Genomic DNA, 21,998 nt, shown 5'->3' with positions numbered 1-21,998 from the left:
CCAGGGGAGGAGAGGGTATAAATTGAGAAAAAATAAAATAAAAAATAAATAAATAAATTGAAAGCACATTATTTTCCCACAAGATTTCACATTTCCTCTCCCTCTACTTCTATTTCTAGAGATCTGTGCAATGGGAATAGTTATGTTAGTGCAGTGTGTTTTAAAATGTCCAGGAAACCAGGTGTGACTACTCTTTAATGTACAGACCATTAAAAAACCCAAAAACCTCTACTTAAAACTGCAAACTTCTCTATGCAGTCTATTATATATTTCAAGTTTCTGAGATATAAGTTAGACCAAAAAAGACACAAGCACCCTATCTTCAACTCTTTATCGTAAGGCAAAGACTTGTTACTTATTCAGTTCCACAGATGAGTCAAATCAAAAGGTGCCATTAAGATATCCTAGATGTTTTTAAATTAAATGAGCAGAGATATAGTACTTACAAAGTGCAACTGACCTGTTAAATAATCTCCTTGGGGGAGGAAGCAGAGGAATGACAGTGTTGCTCAAACATTCACAAAGGGGACAAAGGAATTCACCGTTCTCTACGTTGTAACTTGTGTGCACTCTCAATCTCTGCTGTCTCCTTTGTTCTTTTGCTTGCACAGCATCGAAGTACCTTTAGAAAGACAGAGAAAATGCTAACCAAATACAGTAGTGCAAAACAAGGCCATCAAAAGTCCACTGAATGCTGCTTTTTATATTCACCAGGATATTGTGCACCTGTTGCCCACCCAACTGCCACATACACATACTGATCTTTTCTTTATCCCTTAGAAGCTCCTTGATCCATTGATCTCGAGCAGTGTAATTTTAGATCTAATGTTTGAGGGATATAAGGACCGAGATAAACTTGCCACTGACAATGTAGCCTTGGGATCCCTGTCACTTAAAAAAAGCCATTATGTCAAACACAGGCATTAGATTTATATGTTAAAAGGGGAGGGATATAACGAGATCTAAGTTCCTCATAAAAGCGGCATTCTAAAAGGGCATGAGCTAATGAATCAATAGAGCCAGAAGAGCAAGGACAGGTCCTGTCTGGGTATGGTATATTCAAAATTCTGCCCTGCATGACAACAGAGGGGTTTGCATTCAGTCTAGCTAAACAGAAGGCTCTAGAAAAACAAGTTGTCAAATAATAAGTGTAAGCGGGCAAACCGCGTGGTGGAGGTATTCTGAAAAACTGAGATGAATGTGACAAGCACAAAAAGTAGTGGTGTTATAATCAAGCTCTTTCATGTGCTTTTTAATTTTGGCAAAGGCTTCAGTTTTCCCAAGAACACATACTGATCTTACAAATGCACTTAGGGAAAATCAAAATAATTTTTTTAAAGGGTGTGCTTCAAGATTAAAGTTAACACCACTATACTGAAAAAAGTTTAACATTGCTTACAAAATTAAATTTCTCATTAATTCTATTTCTTTAATACTTTGCAGACAAAGGGAAAGCATGCTAGATAACATGAAATATAAAGAAACGTGCAGCAACTTTATAGCCCACTACCTCAATATAAACATGGCCAGTACAGTATTGTCCTGAAGGTATTAACGCAAATCTTATTCCCCTTCCCTTATGAGAAAGGCCTTGCAGTGTCTCTTTCCCTGTCCCGGTTTCTTTGGTTACATCCAAGCTCTGACCCCAAGAACATTTCTTACAAAATAATATTTTATTTGTGTTTAAAATATTTTTATGCTACTTTCCCACCCAATGTAGGGCACCCAAGGCAGCTTGATTCAATGCCTATAGTTAACCTGCTTCCTACATAATCCCCTGATCTACAAATACATATTAGGAGCTCAAACAAGCCACCCAGACATACAGCCTTGTCCCCAAAGGCAGGAGCACCAGAGAAAGTAGCTCCCCTAGAGTTTGGTGACAGGGGATCTGTTGACATGAATTACATTAGTATATATACTCATAGCGTTGCCAATTCTGGGGAAACTGATCTCCATCATCTGGACACCAGTAGTCATTCCAAGAGATCTCCAGGCCCCACCTGAAGCTGAATATCCTTGCCTATTACACCAACTGACCGACATAACCTAATCTAGTTGCCTAGCATCTTAATTTTTCTTTAAAAGACAGTTAGTTACCTCTGCCAGCAGTGGGCGTGCATAATATGTCCACAGCTACCAGTGTGTGTTCCACATGACATGTCTGGATGCATGAATAATGGCTCATATTTTTCTGCATGTAAAAACATGTTTAAAATATTAGGCTTTTTGCAGCCACAAATCAATTATTGTTTTTAAAATATATATTTTAAAATATATATTTTATTTCACTCATTCCGAAAAAGAAAAATTTCACAGTCCCCCGCCCCCTTTCTTCAGCATATCTCAAAGTTTTCAATTCTTCCTCAGGGAAAAACTGGAAGAAAAAAACCTTAGGAAAAACATAGCTGTTTCCTTATTTTTCCAGGAATTTTTTCAGAGCCTTCATATCTTTTGTCTTGAAATCTGGACAGCCACCAATCTAAGCACACAAAACTTTGCAAGTCTCTTAAAGCAGACGTCGTATCAGGAGTTTAATTCATTTAATATGCCCTTGAACTATTATTTTAGCAAATAAAACAAATAGAAACCTCGGAGTTATTGAGGGGCAAGGAGAAGGAAAGATAGTGAACCTACCGCCCTTTGTCCCCCTGTGACATGCTCCCTTAACTGCTACTGCTCAGGGGGGAAAATGCTGGCCAGAAAGCAAGAAAGGTAAAGATAGAGGGATCTTCTGCTTACATACACTGCCTAGAGGCCTAGCTCAGAACTCCTCTGGTTAAGAGGCCGAGGGAGTGGCAGCTACTCCATTGCCAAAGACACACCATGCAGGAAAAAAAGTATTTCTTTGAAAACAGGGAAGTAAAAAGCAGTGCATCGATTTGCCTGGTGGTCAAGCACCATCGGCCCTCTTAAGCTTCCAGTTGCCTCATGACTTGTACAGGTATACTAACCTCAGCTAAGGGCAAAGTCCTGGCAGCCCAAAACTAGGGAACATATTATCCATGGAACAACTGGAAGGGCTTTGGTTTGACCAGCATGTGAATAAAGTTGTCTTATTATTTTAGGAGACAATCTTGTGCATATAAACTTCTAGACTCCTGATACCAACTACATATAGCAAAGCTGATGGATAACTCTGCCTTATATCCACTTACCTGGATCTGGAATAACTTTACTTCTGTTTTTAGACAAGACTGTTGATCTTTGAATAAATGCTGCAAGGACCATGGCTCTGTTGTCCACTTTAACCTCCTGTTCCTCTTGACACAAAATACAGGTAACCACTTGCCTCTGTTCAGTCACTTTTGTCTGCTCAGGGCCCAAAGCTATAAGCTTGGTATCTGAAACTGAAGGACTGGAATCAAATTATATTAAGTGAGTATTTCATTGAAATGTTTTTTTAAAATACACTAAAATAGTGCTTTATTATATACAGCTCTTTAAATGATACCTTTCCTTCCAGAAGAGTCCTACAATTCTGAAAAGCTCTGTATTGTGCCACAGAGTGGCCAAATTAAAACCAGCCTCCCAGAAAGATGCATTAGGATTACCGCTGTCACATCAGAGAACAAAACATATAAAGGTCAGGGGGTCCCCAACCTTTTTGAGCCTGTGGGCACCTCTGAAATCCTTACACAGGATGAGAGTGGTGGGGGCAACAACAAAATGGCTGCTGTGGGAGATGGAGCCACCACAAAATGTCAGGGAGCAAGGTCACGTATAAGTCTAATAGTAACTCTTCAACATTCCAGGGAGAAGCTCTGGTTAAAAAGATGCCTTTTAATCTGCACAGCCAATCAGATCTTTGGTGGCCAATCAGAAGCCCTCCTGGGCAAAAGCCTCACTCGGCCCTGGCCACTTTCTGAAAACACTTGGCTGGCTCCAGGAAAGGTATTAGCGGGCACTTTGGTTGGGGACCCCTGCACAAGTTAACGCTGCTTCATGGTGGAAGCCTAATATTCCAGAACCTATTTACCTGGTGTAGGGAGCTATGGGGAAAATCCTCAACCAATAGTTAATGTTAAAACTTGGCAAATAACACTTTCAGTCACCAAATTTCTAAACACAATAAATTAAAGAAACTAAGACTCCATAATTTTGAACAGCTGCAATAAATATAGTCAAGAAGGAGGAGTGTTGGGTATGTACAAATCATATCCTCCTACTGAAACGGGATGCAGGCGGCTATCTTCTGGAGACAGTTTGCCATTGCCCTTCAGATAGGAAGCACTGCATCAACTTATCCTAAAGAACATGTTCCAGTTTCCCATAAAATTAACAGTATTTTTATTTAGATTCCAACTCAAGTTGCTGAAGAGAAATTTTAATGACAAAGTCACATAATATAGCTGCAATTATTTCTTCTTTATAATCAATTTGTTGGCAACTAAACTGATTTTTATATTGGCAGGTATCACCAAATCAGTGATATTTAGCTGCTCGGGAGCCACATATTGCTCTTCTGAGCATCGTTTCCCTATGTTTCCCCCTCGCCATGTTTCAGGTAAGCAAGCAAGGCCATTCCCCAATGGGGCATGTGGTTAGCAGATGGTTTTCACCTTGAAACAGCTGCCACTGGAGTATGGGTAAGCTGCAAGCCTCATGCCAGGGATAGATTTGAAGGGTCCATCCATTCCAACAACCCCTTCCTCACCCTTCTGAACAGCATTTATGCTTTCTTCCCAGCACCCAGGCAGCTGCCAGGAGGGAAGCAAGCTAGCCGCAGAGTAGCAAGAGTAAAAGCTCCAATACCACGACAACCACCCAGGAAAAGGGCAAGCTGGCCACTGAGGAATGGAACTGGTTTTAGTTCCTGGATTGGTGCCTCCTTTCAGAAGGCTCATGGCCCAATCTATGCAGGTTCCTGCAGTGAGAAGTTGGCACACTCTTTCCTTCTTCCTTTCTCCCCAGTATGAGGCAGAGCAGGTTCCTGCAGTTGCCTGGTAGATCCTTTCCCTGCAGAGCCTGCACAGAACAGTCTCATGGCTCTTTTGGTTGTTGACGATTACCTTCTGTGAGGAGTGAACACCACTGAGCCGTCTTTTTTAAAAGTAAAAAACATGAAATTAGGCAGAACAATGTCTTTTTCAGACAGATATGAGCAAGACACATTTTAGTGTCTCTTCACATTTCCATGTTAAAGTGAAAGAATGTTGGTTTTAAAAAGAGACGGCAGCTTTTCAAACTAATTTGACTCTTCATCTTACTTGTTATCATGCACTCTGGAGGTGGAAGTTTCAAGTTCATCTAAAGTCTGTTGGAAGAGCTCTTTGTTCTCATCAATGAAATGTCGCTGCATCTCTGACATCTGGGCCATGATCTTCTCTCTTCGCAGCCTGGCTATCTCAGCTTTTCGCTTTCTCTCAGCTTTTTCTTTATCTCGTGAACTCTGCAGAAGTGGTGTTGGAAATGTAAATAAACCAATTCAAATCGAATTATGAATGATACAAATTGGTGAGATAAGATGTGTTCTCGTGCATCATTGTACTTGCCATTCTCTCTGTAAGGAGATAAGCCACTCCAAATGACAGCATCTTTCCTCAAGTACTGTGACTTCATGAAACTCTTTACTCTGAACTGTGCCTAAATAAAACTATGTCACCACCTTAAATAGGAAAAGCCATTTTATTGATTCACCGGCGCAGTTATCGTGAGCTAGATCTTAAACCTGAGATGGACTCATACTGAGAACGGCTACATGCTGAATTCTCTACACCCTCCTTAATGTTCTGGTACACACATCAGTGTTGCAATACCACATCATGTGTTTCACTATGTCTGTGCTATTAGTGGTGGCTGGCAAAGCAGCAAAAATGTACACTATGATATGTCACAGCAAAAATTTGTCTAAGCATAAAAGGAAGGAAGGAATTATGACATAGGGGTGCTGCCGTGTTGAACACATGTAGTTCATTTAACTTCATTTATACCCCACTTTTCTCCCCAATGGGAACCCAAAGCAGTTTACATTGTTCTCTTCCCCACCATTCTGTCCTCACAACAACCCTGCAAACCAAGTTAGGCTGAGGGTTGTATGAGTAGCCTAAAGTCGCCCAGCAAGCTTTCATGGCAGAATGGGGATTCAAACCTGTGTCTCCCACATCCTCTTATCAGCAGTGTAACCATTATACCATCCAAGATGAGGCAAATATATCTATGACAACATGAAGAAAACCTAAAGTGGTACATGCCAATTGATTTACTGTAAAATCTTGATTACAGTAAAGGCACAGGTTCTTTGGGACACTCCTTTTTATTAAAAACCAAGCCCAGTTTTCTAGGCATTTAGACTCTGATTAAAATGCTCTTAAAATTACATCACTATAAAACTGAAGAGCCTTGAGCTCAAAATGCTTGCACAGTGTGGGGTTTTCCTCTTTTGCTGGATCAGCTGATGAACCCACTCACTTTACATTACAAAATTAATTTAACATAATCAATGTTAGAACACTGTAAGCCAATACAGAAGAACGTTCAGTCATAACAGTTAAGGGTGTCACATTTCACTCAGAATAATTTTACTCAAACATATGTGCAATGCGTGGCAAGTGCTAGGTTCGCAAAATCACCAGCTTTTTCATTTCATTATTTTTACCTCTTCCATAATATTTCCTTCAGCTTCTGATACAGGACTTGTAGAAGACCTCTCTCTTAGCTTCTTAACAGCATTAAAAGTCTAAAAAAAGAAATATTTATTATGATGTGGAATTTAAAGGTGTTTATATATTGTAAAACGTATTTTCAGCCATAAAAATGGGCAAATAACACACCGCCAATCTTACCTTTAGTATCCATCTGATCATGTCTTTGTGCACTTCTAGATGGGGCGCATTTTGCAAAGTCTCCAGCATAGCTAAGATACTAGGCGAATTGCTAGGCGCTTCACCAGGCCCTGTGACAAATAAAAATAGAGGATACATCTCACGACAGGAATCTAGTGCATTTGTCTGAATATATTTTGCTGAAGCAGAGCAATGCTTCAAAGAATATTTTTTCCCCCAGGACACTTGCACTTTCTAAAAAAAACCACCACTGTCCCAGAAATACAGCACGGTGCTTTAAAACAGCACAGCAAGAACAAGCTACAGCTACCACCTTACCTGCCCTACGACAACCCCAGACAGGTCAGTAGCATAATCTCCTTTACTCAAATTTCCTGCTCTATTGCAAAAGACAGACCCATCCGCTCTAATAGAGAGCACAGAAATGAAAGGCTGTTCCAAATGTTGCACAAAGGGGAAAATGTATCTCTCACCAGCGAGTCACAGGCAACTCTATGACCCTCGTGTGTGACTATATCACATATGTACTCTTGAACACATCTGTTACAAGTATACACAGAACATGTTGCATGATCATGCAACAACAACAGTTTGTGAATCAACCCTCAGGCAAAGAAAGGACAAAATATACTTGTTTAGATAAGATGCTTTTATGTTTAAGATTTTATTGTTCTATTCTTGCTGTAATGTTTAATTTTTGTAAATTGTTTTGATGCCTAGTTGGCTGAAAGGCAATTCAGAAATGCTAACAAGCAACACACAATGTCCCTATTCAGGACTTAAAGTTTCAATCGCAGCACTAAAGACAGAAACATGGAAAAGGTGAAATCTTAGCACTCGTTTTTCAGAACAGTAAAATGAAGTGTTGGAAAAGGTGCCTTATTACTTCATTTAAAAAAACAACTTGGGGCTCTGTGCTTAAATATATGAACCTACTTGAGATCTTCTGACTGAAGGTAAATGTAACCACATTATCTTCATTAGCATTCTCTATGTCCTGCTTTTCTTCTTGTAGTGCCATTCCAATCAAGTGAAAAACCTAAGAAAAAGAGACCAGGCTCAGAATTCACTTATATCTTGGAAGCTTTCTTTCCCACCTGCCCTGATCATTCGGGAACCGAACAGCATCTGGAGTTTAAGGCTTAAACGCACCCTTTGCAGCATGGACTCTGACCAGGCATAGCCATTGTGTTCTATAGCCCACTGCAGTATTGTCTTCGTGATGCACAACATGACATCACACTGCAGAATATTGGTCAGGCTTTCAAACAGAGGGCAGAAGGCAGGAAGAACAGGAGGCGGGAGCGCTGAAACAGAAATGAAATCATGAAATTATTGTACGGCCTTGGTACAGCAGCCTTCATGGCCCATACAGAATAACTAAGACCTCATCCTCAGGTCTCTCAAGAAGTCAAACCAACAGATTTCATTCTTTAGGCTCCACACAAGAGGAGTTATTGAGGTTCCACAGCCCGGTTAACAATTCAGCACAGCTGGGTTCTGCCACGGCTGCTTTGGTCACTTTGAAGAATTATATCACACCGGAAAGACAGATTACCTGAGAAGATCCCATGCCAGGTATTCCCTCTTTTGGTCAAGTGGAACTAACAGGAACGTTACATGTAATCTGCTCTTCCGTGTGATCTCAGTCAGCCAAACATAACCAAAGCAGTCGGAGACCCAACCATGAGGAAGCAACAACCATACCACTGAAGTCCATAATACTTGTTGCCACATGATACATTTTACAGAATTCATTCTGGGCATATACACAAATTTGAAACTTTTGGGTTCTTGGACAGGATACACACACCTGGTTTTAGGAACTAAAATCACCACTTGCTTTCTCTCTTTCCTTCCCAACTAAGCACTGGGGCACCAGGCATTCTGGCACAACTGGCCAAGCAGGTGGATGCCAGCATGCCAGGGGGTAAGCAGATAATCTCTCCCCACACTACACCACCTCCCGCCAGGATGCTGTTTCGGCAGTGTCCAAGGTGCTGAGCTGTCCTGGGAAGAGGTCATAGTAAAAGGAGTTGGGAGGGAAGAAAGGAGGGGACTGTTTCTGATTCAGATACGCAATCTGAAACAGAAGGACCAAACTGAGATATTTAATATTCACCTTCATAATCAAGGTAAATATTATGAGCTGCCAAAGCTTGTAATTTCAAGCAAACATTTCATGGCCCTTTCTAGTAAAAACTGCAAAGATTTGTGCATGTTATCTTTAGGTACACCTGCCTTTTTTCCTCTGAGCCTTAGCCCTTTTTGTGGGAACAAATGAACACAGCAGCTCCACCTTGTATATTAACATCAAGGTTTTTTTTGGAAACAAACAAATTTTAAGAACTGGTAACAGTAGCAACTATGCCATGCACCCATATAAACAGGAAGATAGGTACCTGTATCTTGCCGGCTTTGTCGTCTTAGTTTCCTTTGGGCTTCCTCTGCCTTATAAAAAAAAAAATGAAAAAGCTAGTTTTACATTCAAAGGCTCACAAGACTACAACCAATGTTATTTCTATATAATTTACTGGTTTATTATTAGTAATATTATATGGTTTTAATCATCTTTAATGTAAGATGTTTTATGATCTTATTGTATTTTTGTTATCGATTCCTGTTACCCGCCCTGAGCCTGGCCTTGGCTGGGGATTGAAGGCGGGATACAAGTCCAAAATAAATAAAATAAAGTATACTAGTGTTGTGTCTGATGTAAGTGGCTTCATCTTCCAGCCTAACTAGCATTGTTTTCAGAATGTTCTGCTAACACCAGGCAACAAGGGCACTGCAAGATGAAGGACTGTGCTTTCCGTTGCCAGTGCTGTGGCCTAGGTCTCCCATTTGACTGTTTTCATTTTATTTTTGCCTTTCAGCTCCATGAAAAATGTAAGAAACAAAATATACAACACACTCCAAAGGACACAAGATCACATTTACTGAAATTCTAAATGTATAAGCTGACAAGGAACACATTTTTCAAATTAGACTTCAAAGCCAAGTATTTGATAGGCTTGCTCCACCAATAACAAGTTTAGCTCCTTTCCTCTAGTCTCTTTCTTATCTCAAGTCCTTGACCCCCAGCCTCCAAAACTCCCTTATCTATCTACTTCTTTCTGACTAATATCCCACAGCTGGTTCCTAGGCCATGTGAGACATTCCCATCCTCATTCAGCTTCCCTACATGCCCACAATCCTCACTTCTCAATCGTTCATCAATCTAGTCGATGACTCTTCCTGTCCCCAGATCTTCTCTCCCATCCACAGAGCTTTCGATTCCTTCACAGAAGTTATATTGTTAGTTACCAATGTAGTGTCGATATATTTGATATGAACTTCAGTGCTCACATGGAGTGAGGTAATGCAAGACGGTTATGATTGTACATTAATTCTGCACAGAAATCTGGGCAGTCACATAGACTGACTGCAGACAGCAATGCTCTGAAATCACTGAGTGTTTAACATCAAATCATGATTTCCTGAGCCATGCATGAAAGGGAGTGTGTGTGCAACGGAGGGTTTCCACCACAGATTGTTTTTAGGGAACGATCTTTGGTAATCCTCAGGCTCATGTATAACCATTCCCACCCTTCCAAGTCATGCATGGCTAAAGAATTAAAGACTTCAGAACCCTCAAACCACAGTTTGCAGTTTTTCCCCATCCGAAACATTTTCCTGTGTCTATGAACCAGGAATCTAACTCACACTGTAGGCAAAAGTGAAAAATCTATAGTTAATCTCTTCATCAGATGTGGACAAAACAAATTATGCTTTATTGAGAATGCAGAAGCCTTTAATTGCTGCTGAGAAAGCAAGAGAGGGAGGGAGCAAGCCTGAGGGTTTCGGGGCATGCTCCCATAATTACTATCCATAATAAGTCATTAACCCCTGAACAGAACTGTTATCATGGGCTCATCCAGGAAGAATCTGCACTTTGGGACCAAAGTAAGTGATCTCAGTAAATCATAAATCCTTGAATGCAAAGAAAGTGTCAAAGAACACTATCATCATATTATGGTTAAATGTACTTGTTTCACACAGTTACCTTAGATTGCTCTGCTCTTGAAAAATGATAAAAATATAAATTGAAATCTTTAGCACAATCTGGTTTCAGCTCATACAGTCCTCTGCCTGTCAATCCTGGTTTCCTAAATATAAAATTACGGCCATTAGAATTTACACCATAATAACTGAAAAAATGCTACTTTAGAAGTTCCAGGCAGTGAAAGCAGCAAGCCCTTTGGAAACTCAGAAAGAGGTACATCAATCAGGTAGCACAGGCACAGGCTTGTTGGTTTCACTAGTTCACCAGATGCACTTCTTAACATCATCTTCTTAGCTGGGGCAAGGAAGGAGAGACAGCAAGGCAACAGCTACTCTGATTTATAATTTAACATGTAAGTTAAGAACTTTAAAAGTTTTCTTCTGCCTTCTTTCTGTGTGATGTTACTCTTCACAGAAGATTTGTGTAAACGACAGAAAGAAGTTTGATCAAAGTTGACCAATCTCTTCTGGCCAACGATATTCTCTCAGTTAAAGATGACATTTATCAAAATGGGTGGTCTAATCACATGAACGCGTACATATGCATTATACTGAATCACACCATTGGTCCATCGAAGAACAGTATTGCCTATTCAAGACTGGCAGCAGCTCTCCAGTGTCTCAGGCAGAGGTCTTTCAGATCACCTACTGCTTGGTGCTTTTAACTGAAGATGCTGGGGATTGCATGAAAAGAACCCTTTGCATGCAAAGTAGATACTTTGCCAGTGAGCCACTGTAATCAAAAGTATACCCTACTTTAAGAACACAGCTATAGTCTTATGTGATATTAACTGACCACACAATGTTATTTTATACACTTTAAAAAATGGATGTATGAAAGGGCATTACTTGAAACAGGCAACTGCTTCAATCACCGTTTCCATTCCAGTTTCCTTGTTCTCCTGCAGAATTTAAAAGGAAACAGAAAATCAGGCATTATTACAAATGGATATGAGTCTTTTCCACTTCCCAAATATTTCCTCCCAAATCACGTTCATATCCATTATCACCTATACCATGCCAGTCAGTTAGGACTATGATCTCTATACTAATATTTAGAACAGCCGGCACAATTCGTGCTCTAACTGCACACCTCCTTTTGGGTCGGATATTCCAGTCATAATACACTGCTGTGTTTCCCCAGCTGAAATACGGCAACCACAAGCTAGAATAAGGCCCTCCCTGTTTTGGATGGTGTATCTTTAGCTTTCACATACAGCATCTCATCTTTAGTTACTCCAGTAAGCTTTCCCATGTTTGGGTTACAACAATTGCAACGTGCAGTCAAATTCTGTACCACTGAGCTATAACCCCTATTGCTATCTTTCTTTTAGCTCTAAACATCTGCTAGTACTGGATGCTTGGACATAGCATACTTTTAGTTCTGTGTTGCCGTTTGGGTGAGACTGGGCTAACACGTAGCACACAATCTGAAATGTCTCTTTGTTTTTTTTACTTTGTAAAATTATGTAAAATAATTTAATAAAATCTAAATATTGATATTTCAGAAACTCTTTAAAAAAATCAATTGCAACCTGCAGGTGGCTAAAAAAATTCAAAGCAGATGACATTTCTGGAGAAATACAAGGTAATGAGGAAGAAGTGCAGGAATACCCTGAAAAGCATATTGGCTGAGAAGAAACTATGCCCCATTAAACTCTTATTGCCCACCATCAGAAACAAACCACCCATTCCCTAAAACACAAGAGTCACCACACTCCAAAAAGTCCCCCTCCACTTCTGAAAGTTACACTGAACATATGATATAATACGCACATCTTCTGGCAATGCTTTTACTAATTCACTGTGAGCCATGGGCCTGATGCTCAACTGATGAATAATCTCTCGCTTTATTTCATCTGTAGCACTGATCTGACCTACTCCACGAACAAATCTCTCTCCTGAAAAACACAAACATAATTATGGCAGGCTCTGATCAATTGTTTTTATTAAACATTCTCTTATGATCTCAGCTTTTAATCTCCCTGTCCATAAACCAATAAAAACAAAACTCAAACCCATCTAATTCACAGTAAATTGACAGAAATAAATACAAACTTACCAACAATTATTATGATTAGGTTCAACATTTCTTCAATCAGTGTATTATTTTGCTGAAGAACATCCTGGGGGGGGGGGAAAATACTAATTGTAAAATGATTTGCAAATATCTTTTTAGATATTCCTATCCATTTGCTGTACTTCAAAAATCTTTTTTTAGAAATCTCTGCAGCCACACAAGTGTTGGCCATGGGACACAAATCAATTAGCATCTCCTCCTCTCTCTTCTCAGGAGAGGTTTCTGCTAGGGATGTTTCTTTGGGTTTAGGCCAACTAGTCCTTTTTTTAGCAGCTCCTTCATTCATATTAACTGGTAACCTAATTCGATGAAATCAGAGATTTGACTTTCCCATTTTTTAAGTATCTAGAGGGAAAGTAAGAACCCCGTGGCACAGAGTGGTGAGCTGCAGTACTGCAGTCAAAGCTCTGTTCATCACCTGAGTTCGATCCTGATGGAAGTCGATTTCAGGTAGCCGGCTCAAGGTTGACTCAGCCTTCTATCCTTCCGAGGTCAGTAAAATGAGTACCCAGCTTGCTGAGGGTAAAGTGTAGATGACTGGGGAAGGCAATGGCAAACCACCCCATAAACATGGTTCGCCTAGTAAATGCCATGGTGAAACATCACAGTGCTTGCACAGGGAACTACCTTTACCTTTAGAGGGAAAAATCCAAAAATGCTGCAGAAATTGACATTTTCCAATATCAAAGAAGGAATCCACGAGGTATTACAATGTAATAAAATATGGTCATGATGAATTGGGCCATGTATCCTTTCGATAGACTTAAGGTTAATATAAGAGAGTCCTAGCAAGTAAGTTAAGTGTCCCCTTACCTTCCATTTAGAAGACCAATGTATAAATATCAAGGTCTATAACTTTCAGTGCTAAAATCAATGAGGTGGGGAATTCAGGGGCACGTGCTATTCTAGGTTGGTTCTCTTTTCATAAATGAGGGGGTCCATAAATTGTTTGTAGGATGCAAATCTCCCCGTCCCCCATGTTCTGGAACTACTAGGTCTGAAGTACTGGGCTGTTTACAAAAAAACTCGAGGATTGGGTCAAGCCAGCGTCTCATAAAGTTTACTCACAGTCTAAGCTATTAAAAGTGTTTGGGAAGCCAAAAATTCAAAGTCCTTGGAACAAATCTTTAAAAATTGTTCTTTGGTAAAATCTGTTTCCGGTGGCTTAGGTGTTTCAAAAAAGAAAATATAACTTTTAACAGACTAGCATACCTTGTTGGAATTCTCAGAGCTGAATCTTTTGCCATAATCTGGAGAACTAAATATCTGGTAAAGTTCAAAACGACTCAGCGTTATCATCAGGAAGTGATTTGGATCCATCATGGATGCACCTGTCTAAAGAAATTTTATATGTGTTATATGGGCAGGCTGAATACAAAAGATGTTATTACACTTGTTAAAAAAGTAAGTTTGTCAATGCTTACTCTTGAAACATGGGGCATACTGGGGTATCACTTTAGTGTGAAATTCATCTTAATTAATAAACATACTGCTTGTTTAAGTTGTGCCTAGAAAGCAGGAAGGGACTTCACACAATAGCCTGTTTAATTTTGTTCCCACCCTAGCACCTATCTTAGGACTTCAGTTTGCAATTTTTTAAACTGCTGGTTCTTCTTATGAATTTATGTACTACTTTTTTATGAACCCAAATAATGGCATCAACTTTAGGAAATGTAATGAAATGTTTTACCCAAGGGCACCACACCTGCACATATAAAGTTTTTAAAAAGAAAGAAATGTGGACTGGTACAAGTCATAGAAATTGCATTCAGGTTGGGAAAACATGCTTAGAGCAGCATCAGTCCTTGCTTCTAAGACCCCCTGGATTTACCTTTGAATTACAGATACAAGAAAATAATGCATACATGTATACAGCTGTACAATTAAACAAAAGTTTTTTTTAAAAAAAATCTCCAAAATAAAAGGATGAATTAGTTTAGGAAACTACCATTTCTGCAAGGTAATCAGTGGCTCCTCCAAATACGAGCTACCATAACCACAGTCATACTGAACTAATGGGAAAGACAGACTATAAATAAGTATCCAAAAATATTATTAAACAGTGTTACCTGAAGCATTACTATATCCTTGTCAAACATCTCTTTTCTGCATTTCACGTTATGATAGTAGTATATCTGGGAAGGAAAGTAATAAAGTTTGATAAACCGGACATTTAACATAGGAAATATGAAGTAGAATATTTACCAGATCAGGGGGGGAAATTACATTGGCAAACCACCTCTGAGCGTCTCTTGCTTTGAAAACCCTACAGCAGGGGTGTCAAACTCAGTAGTTACAAGGGCTGGATATGACATGTCACTTGGTCGGGCTGGACCATGCCTCGCCAGCCCAGATCGAAGGGGGGGGGTTGCCTTGGCTGGCCAGATAAGAGCTCTCAAGGGCCTGATGAACCCCTCGGGCCTTATGTTTGACACCCCTGCCCTACAGGTTCACCACAAGTCAGCCGTGACTTGACAACACTTTCCACCACCTCCACTTATCTAGAGCAATTATCTCCTATGGATAAGTTTTTCATAGGCACAAGAAAATGAGCTACTAATGATTTTACACTTAAGACTTACTTGGTTAACAAGTGAGAACCCATTTCTTCGCCACATCCCTGCATGTACTTGGGCACACAGAACTAGACATCGTAGGGGATGCTCTATTAGCATAGGTGGGCTAAGTTCACTCTGTATAAATTGAGCATAACAGACACAGTTAATTAGACATGAAGTACGTTAAGGTTAGGACCTTAAGAAATGTTTACAAATGGGAAGAATGCCCATCTCCCTCATGAAAACCTGCACGTGTTGCATACTAATTTGTTCTCTACCTAACATTCCTCCTCACTCATTCCACATTTTTGCTTATTTCAGCAAACTGTCTCTGGGCATAAACATAAGCCATTTTACTTCAAACTATCAGTTAAATAAGCAAACAAGAATATCAGTTACTAGTCTTACCACTTGAGGCTATTTTTCTTCTTGATCATCTGCCAGTTTTGTAGCTCATTCCTTCAAATGCTGTGTTAAATATTAACTGTCTCTTTTACAAACCATTACCACTTAGTTATTCTGCCTTCTTAGTACTACCTGTGGTTTGTTTTTCTATGCCATGGTTAAGGATACATCTGAATACCTAAAACCATAGTTAAGGCATGGGTGCATACCAGGATGAAAACTATGGATTGACCTTGGTAAGAGAACCATTATTTCCATTAACCATGGCACAGTAACATTTGCAGCAAGCCAGTTATGGTTAAGACATTTTCCTTCTTCTCCACTTGCATGGTGACAGGCAGAGATCACTGGCAGGCAGATATATAAGAGGGGCATGTACAGGGAGGCAAGACAATTTTGCTGACTTTGAGCACATACATGAACACACATGAAGCTGCTTCATGTTGAACTAGACCACTGTTCCAACAAGGTCAGTATTGTCTACTCAGACTAGCAGTGGCTTTCCAGGTTGTCAGGTCAAGGCCTTTCACCTACTACCTGATCATTTAACTGAAGATGCCAGTGATTAAACCTGGAATGTTCTGCATGCAAAGCAGAGGCTCTCCCACTGAGCCACAACCCCTTCCCAACTTTACCCGAGGAAGAAGTAACCTAGTTTTAGAGACCCACCGGATATGTTTTAAAGAAGTGTGAGCAGAACTCCATAGGTAGCCCCTCCCATATTCTGCAGCCACCAAAAAACCCCAAAACAAGGCTAGACTCTCAGAACCAGAGTGGGGACTGAAGTCTGAATGGGCAGCTGTGAAAATGACAGATTCATCTATGAGTGAAAGTGCCTTCCATTCGCATATGGACACTTTTGGGTGCAACTCCAACCCCTTAAAATAGCTGTTACTAACCAAAGGTAGATGTTCTGGAGACTTGTATGCCACTTCACTTTTGCTTAGAAGCACATGCAAACCTATATTAACAAAAGAGAAGAATATTTGTACAGCAATAAAGTAAGCACATTTCTTTTACAAAGGTAATTATGATGATGACATTTCTTTTACTTTGGGACCTATGCAACTGTCAAAGTAGAAGAAATGATAACATAACAAGGATGTATCATTCCCAAAATTGGATTTTTAAAAACAAGCTCTTTATCAGGATTAAACATGGAAGCAAGATCAATTTCAAACAGAAACTAGAGAAACAAATAAAAATATCAATTTATGTAGATATTTATGAAACTTAATTAATTATTGGCGGCAGGGCACACCCTTGCCATGTTAATATTGGTTCCACAGAGCCCTGATTCTTGCCATATTGAAATATTGGTCATAACAAATTCTGGGTCTATGGAATGCTCCTGGCCAAAGTTCACTGACTGTATAGTGACCTCCTTACCTCAGTAACCTTAAAGGGATTAGCTTCGGGTAATCTCATCATTCTATGTAACAGACAGCCAATGTTTGCTCAAAGGATGCTGGCTACAAGGTGGAATGTGTCATTGTCTTCTCTATGCCTTGATCTCATTAATCATTAATTGTGGTATGCCTTGCCTAAGTTCCATTGTGTGATCACTGACTGACCTTTGCTATCCATTGTAATATTCCTTAATAAAACTGAGAGATCACTGGGGCAATTCAGATTGATCTCTGGAACTCAAGACACTGTAAGCGTCTTCCCTCAAAGCACCGTGCGTGCTTTCCCCAAGGCACTTTCGGGGTGCCTTCCCTTCAAATTTATCCTACATACGCACACTCATACATGTGTTTCATGAATGTCTTACTGCAACAGAAGCAGCAAGAGGTACTACAGACTTGGATAAAAGGGAACTGAATACAGTTAATACCCTGTAAATTTTTGCTTCATTCACAGCACAAGTAGAATCACTATCAGCTTGAGTGGAGCACAATTTTCCTTTTATGTTTGCCCTAAGCACTTATAAGTACATCTGAAAGCCAACTTTAAACAACTGAATACATTAAATTGTTTCCAGGCCTGTAAATCTCTCAGCCTGAACAAGCCATATTTTTCTGGCTTGCCTGAGAATAAAAAATAAAAAGATTAACAGCTTATTGGGGCACAATACATTGCTCACTTGTTACATACAGCCTGGAGGCGGCAAACTTGAAATCCTAATTCATAGCTAAGCTTCAGTTTACATTATGATGAAACATCAAATGAGTTATTATATTCAAAAAATCTGATTTGATCCCAATGACAACAGGCACCTAAGAGTTTAAATCAATGCTCTTGTCTACATTCTGGTTCAGATGACTTCATGAAGACATGCCTAATACCAGAATGTAGCAACATACACAGACTATGAAGTAGGTTCACACAGGCTTATTTCACAATGTTGGTAGAGTGTTACATTTTTAAGAAGTGGAAGACTGTAGTCTGAATGATTGTGGAAGCAGTCAAAACCTCCTCCCCTACAAATAAATCATAGCCAGGAAGATATCTAACTTTTAAACTTCCATGAACTGTCTGCGCTTGAAAACATACACACACGCACTATTGGTTCTTACCTGCAAGTAAACGAGAAACTGGGAGATGAATGCTAACTTTTTCTTGAGACACACAATATCGGATCGTCTCAACTGAGTGCCCACACATGCTGAGAACAATAGGCTGCTCCCCATCAGCAAAGCCGCTGTGGCATTGCATTAATGCAGACAAGCATTTTTTATATGCTTCAATTAGAACTTTTTCCTATTTTAAAAAAAGGAATGGATTTACAGTCAGGAAAACACAGCTCTTCGATATCAAAATGTTATAGCATATTTAGCCTGGAGAGGAGACGACTGAGAGGTGATACGATAGCCATCTACAAATATTTGAAGGGCTGTCATATACAGGGCGGTGCAGAGTTGTTTTCTGTTGTCCCAAACAGTCGGACCAAAACTAACGGTTTAAAATTAATTCAAACGAGTTTTCGGCTATAACATCTTCCTCGGGAGGTGGTGGGCTCTCCTTCGGAAGTTTTTAAGCAGAGGCTAGATGGCCATCTGACAGCAAGGCTGATTCTGTGAAGGCAGGTAGGATTGCATCAGTGCTCTGCTCTCATGACCCTTTCTTATATGCCCAAGGTAATGCCAATCACCACTTTGGGGTCAGGAAGCAATTTTGCCCCAGGCCAGAGACTCTAGAGGTTTTTTGCCTTCCTCTGGGCATAGAGCAGGAGTCACTAAGGGAGTGGGGGGTATAGTTGTGAATTTCCTGCGTTGTGCAGGGGGTTGGACTAGATGACCCTTGATGATCCTTCCAGCTCTATGTTTCTATTTGTGGTCAGAAGGGGTTAAAAAAAAAACCAATCATGAAGCATTATTCCCGAATCTGTTCTTTTGTGCATTTTCCCTACCCAAACGATCAACCTTAAAATTAAGATTTCACTGACACTTGTTACTTTAAACAGTGCGGGCCACATAGATCAGTAGTGGCCAAGCTAAACCTCCTTAAAAACTTGGCCAACAATATCCATCCCATCATATTGTGTGATTTAACTACACAACTTTACACATTAAGCAACAGCAAAAGAAGAGCTGGTTTGCAGCCAAAGTTATACAAGCTATACAGTCTTCTTTCAAGATATCACTTATATACTGGCGAAGTTGCAAGGATTATTAATATCATATTATGGCTTGCTCCTCTGATTAACTTTTTTTGGGGGGAATGCTCTCTTCCTTGTCCTCCTAGGGAGATTCCATAATGAGTCAAACTCAGGACTATTTGTATTCCACAGCCTTGGTTTGAAAAATATCACATGATATTTAGGGCTCCATTTAAAAACAAGCAATAGTTTAGTCCCACTGAGGTCACCTACAAAAATCTTACAAATAAAATTAAGCTATTTTATTAATTCCAAACTATTTGGATATTATCTGAATGACACAAAGCTTACATCTAAAGCACACCAGTCCTGCATCATTGAGATGACGTGTGTTAGTCTCATCTGTAATGTGAATGCTGCTTCCCACTCTGGCTCCATTTCAATGTGCTGTCCGACTTGGCGGGTAATTGGATCCATACCCTTTATACAGAGAAAGTCACACAGATTAAGGGAAGCTTGAAAGCAAGGTGATAGGTTAGCACTGAGACCCATCAAATGTTGCCTAAGGCAGACTGTAGAAAAAAACAGTCCTGCTGAAACCTGGGCAGCTATTAACTGCCACAGTACTGTACATGGACACACAAGAAGCTGCCTTATACTGAATCAGACCATGGGTCCATCAATTTCTACTCAGACTGGCAGAAGCTCTCCAGGGTCTTATGCAGAGTTCTTTCACATCACCTACTACTAGATCCTTTTAACCGGAGATACCAGGAATTGAACCTGTGACCTTTGGCATGGCAAACTGATGCTCTACCACTAACTCACAGTCCCTCCCCAAAGTACCCTCACTCTTCCTTGCCTGAAAACAATTAAACATAACAATTAAATATTTGCAAAATACTGGCAAACTAACAATAGAGATGCAGAATAACCTGGACCACAGCATGTATTTTCATATGACAATTAAAAAAAAATCACCAACCTGCATACACTTAAGCAATTCCAAAAAGACATCAAAGCCATCTAGAAATTTTTGCCTCAGATCATCTGACCAGTCAACTGGTTTGCTTATCAATACATACCTAAGTAGAGCAGAAATTGACAAGGTTATTTCTGCATACATGTGTGCAAAATATTTCATTTGATTAGTTATAAATACAAACACTCACTTTAAATCCCAAATCAAACTTTGGACTCGTTTGAATTTGAATGCCTGGAGCGCCGTATAGCGTTCAAACTGAAACCTGCCCTGTACGTCTTGATGTCGTAAGTGGTCCATAAAAGTTGAGATGATAGTAGTCATAAGGTTCTCTTCGATAATTAACATTCGAGCCTATGTCAAAATAAATGAAAAACGTGTGTTTTAATCAACATTCAATAGTGGCAAAAACAAGGGACTCAAGCATCAGAGATGCTTCCTAAAGAATTATCTACAGGTGACCCATGTAGTTCCACAACTGCAGCTGAACCAGTTTGGCCTGGATAGAATCTGAGGTATAGGGTTGGCTCCAGTGCAGTGTTTCAACAAGCCCAAGGACTCCACCTGTGGAACGTTACTTTCTTGGCTCACCCTCCCACAGCAGCCCAAAATGCTGTTCCTTGAGGAGGATTTCAGGGGGCATTTCAGTCTGTTGCAGAAGTGCTGAGCTGCAAAAGTAGCACTCTCCGGGTTTCAATCCTCAGACTTATTGGAATGCTGAGCTAGAGCCAACCCATGGAGTACATGGGTGTCCCCAGTTACCACCTCTGAGCTCCTTTGAAGGAAAAGATTAAATTACGCAAAGCTATGTCTGTCTCAAGGAACTACGCTTTTCACGAGTGTGAGAACTACATCTATTGATTATATGACCACAGGCACCAAGGCATAAAATGATGCGTTTAATCTGCTGGTTTTTATAATCTGATTTTAATCAGGCTTATGAAAGGGCAGCCAATAATGGGGTAAATTACAGAACGGACTATTTAAAAATCTCTTGACCGAGACAATGCATTTCAGATCTTTTCCATAAAAAAGTGATTTGTCTGAACTGAATCAAGATAAAACTGTCAGCTTTAAGTACTGTACTGTCAGTGTTACCCACATTGCTTCAATTAAATGTGAATTCACAGCCTAAAAAATCTGGATCTATTAAATGTTATATTTTAGCTTAATATCCAATAAAACATTTGTTCTATTCTTTGTGGCGGTTGCATACCTCTGGGAATTTACAAGTAGTCATCTTTGATAACTACACCTGTAATGGTATTGCATTCACTTTTCAAAAGCACAGCCCTGTAGTACTGACCCAGTTTCACAAGCACTGTACTGGAGCTCCACAGTACACTGTACTGGAGCTACACAAAGACCTACACAACCAGCGTTGCCCTACCTCACTTTAAAGCCTCATTTACAGCACAGATGGCATTATCTAAACATCTCATGTTCAGTAGCCCTAAAGAACAGATGCGTTTAACAAAGCTTCATGCCGGGAATGCAACATTAATTAATTTACTGCCATAAGAAGTAGTGATAGCCACTATCTCAAATAGCTTTAAAGGAATTCAATGAGGGTCTCATGGAATGTCCACATTCAGAGGCAGCA

At 39.9% G+C, this 21,998-nt stretch overlaps 1 protein-coding gene across 2 annotated transcripts in view; it reads right to left on the bottom strand.

Moving 5' to 3' along the window:
* The window catches only part of UBR2 (ubiquitin protein ligase E3 component n-recognin 2), a 60,306-nt gene that overhangs the window by 15,888 nt on the left and 22,420 nt on the right, over nucleotides 1-21,998 (bottom strand). For both annotated transcript variants that reach the window (XM_056853140.1, XM_056853139.1), the window contains exons 12-32: nucleotides 20,586-20,749; nucleotides 20,399-20,498; nucleotides 19,765-19,893; nucleotides 18,392-18,575; nucleotides 16,772-16,833; nucleotides 15,492-15,602; nucleotides 14,979-15,044; nucleotides 14,122-14,244; nucleotides 12,892-12,955; nucleotides 12,606-12,730; nucleotides 11,679-11,731; nucleotides 10,831-10,933; nucleotides 9,188-9,236; nucleotides 7,938-8,092; nucleotides 7,722-7,824; nucleotides 6,786-6,895; nucleotides 6,599-6,679; nucleotides 5,211-5,392; nucleotides 3,159-3,358; nucleotides 2,101-2,194; nucleotides 461-622 (exon numbers count right to left, since the gene is read on the bottom strand). In XM_056853140.1, the coding sequence (XP_056709118.1) occupies nucleotides 461-622; nucleotides 2,101-2,194; nucleotides 3,159-3,358; nucleotides 5,211-5,392; nucleotides 6,599-6,679; nucleotides 6,786-6,895; nucleotides 7,722-7,824; nucleotides 7,938-8,092; nucleotides 9,188-9,236; nucleotides 10,831-10,933; nucleotides 11,679-11,731; nucleotides 12,606-12,730; nucleotides 12,892-12,955; nucleotides 14,122-14,244; nucleotides 14,979-15,044; nucleotides 15,492-15,602; nucleotides 16,772-16,833; nucleotides 18,392-18,575; nucleotides 19,765-19,893; nucleotides 20,399-20,498; nucleotides 20,586-20,749 (2,420 nt within the window). The remainder of the gene's footprint in view (nucleotides 1-460; nucleotides 623-2,100; nucleotides 2,195-3,158; nucleotides 3,359-5,210; nucleotides 5,393-6,598; nucleotides 6,680-6,785; nucleotides 6,896-7,721; nucleotides 7,825-7,937; nucleotides 8,093-9,187; nucleotides 9,237-10,830; nucleotides 10,934-11,678; nucleotides 11,732-12,605; nucleotides 12,731-12,891; nucleotides 12,956-14,121; nucleotides 14,245-14,978; nucleotides 15,045-15,491; nucleotides 15,603-16,771; nucleotides 16,834-18,391; nucleotides 18,576-19,764; nucleotides 19,894-20,398; nucleotides 20,499-20,585; nucleotides 20,750-21,998) is intronic.

Source organism: Euleptes europaea, chromosome 7 (assembly GCF_029931775.1).
Source record: "Euleptes europaea isolate rEulEur1 chromosome 7, rEulEur1.hap1, whole genome shotgun sequence".
NCBI lineage: Eukaryota > Metazoa > Chordata > Lepidosauria > Squamata > Sphaerodactylidae > Euleptes > Euleptes europaea.
Note: the sequence above shows the minus strand (reverse complement) of the source record. Positions and strands in the feature narration are given on the sequence as shown.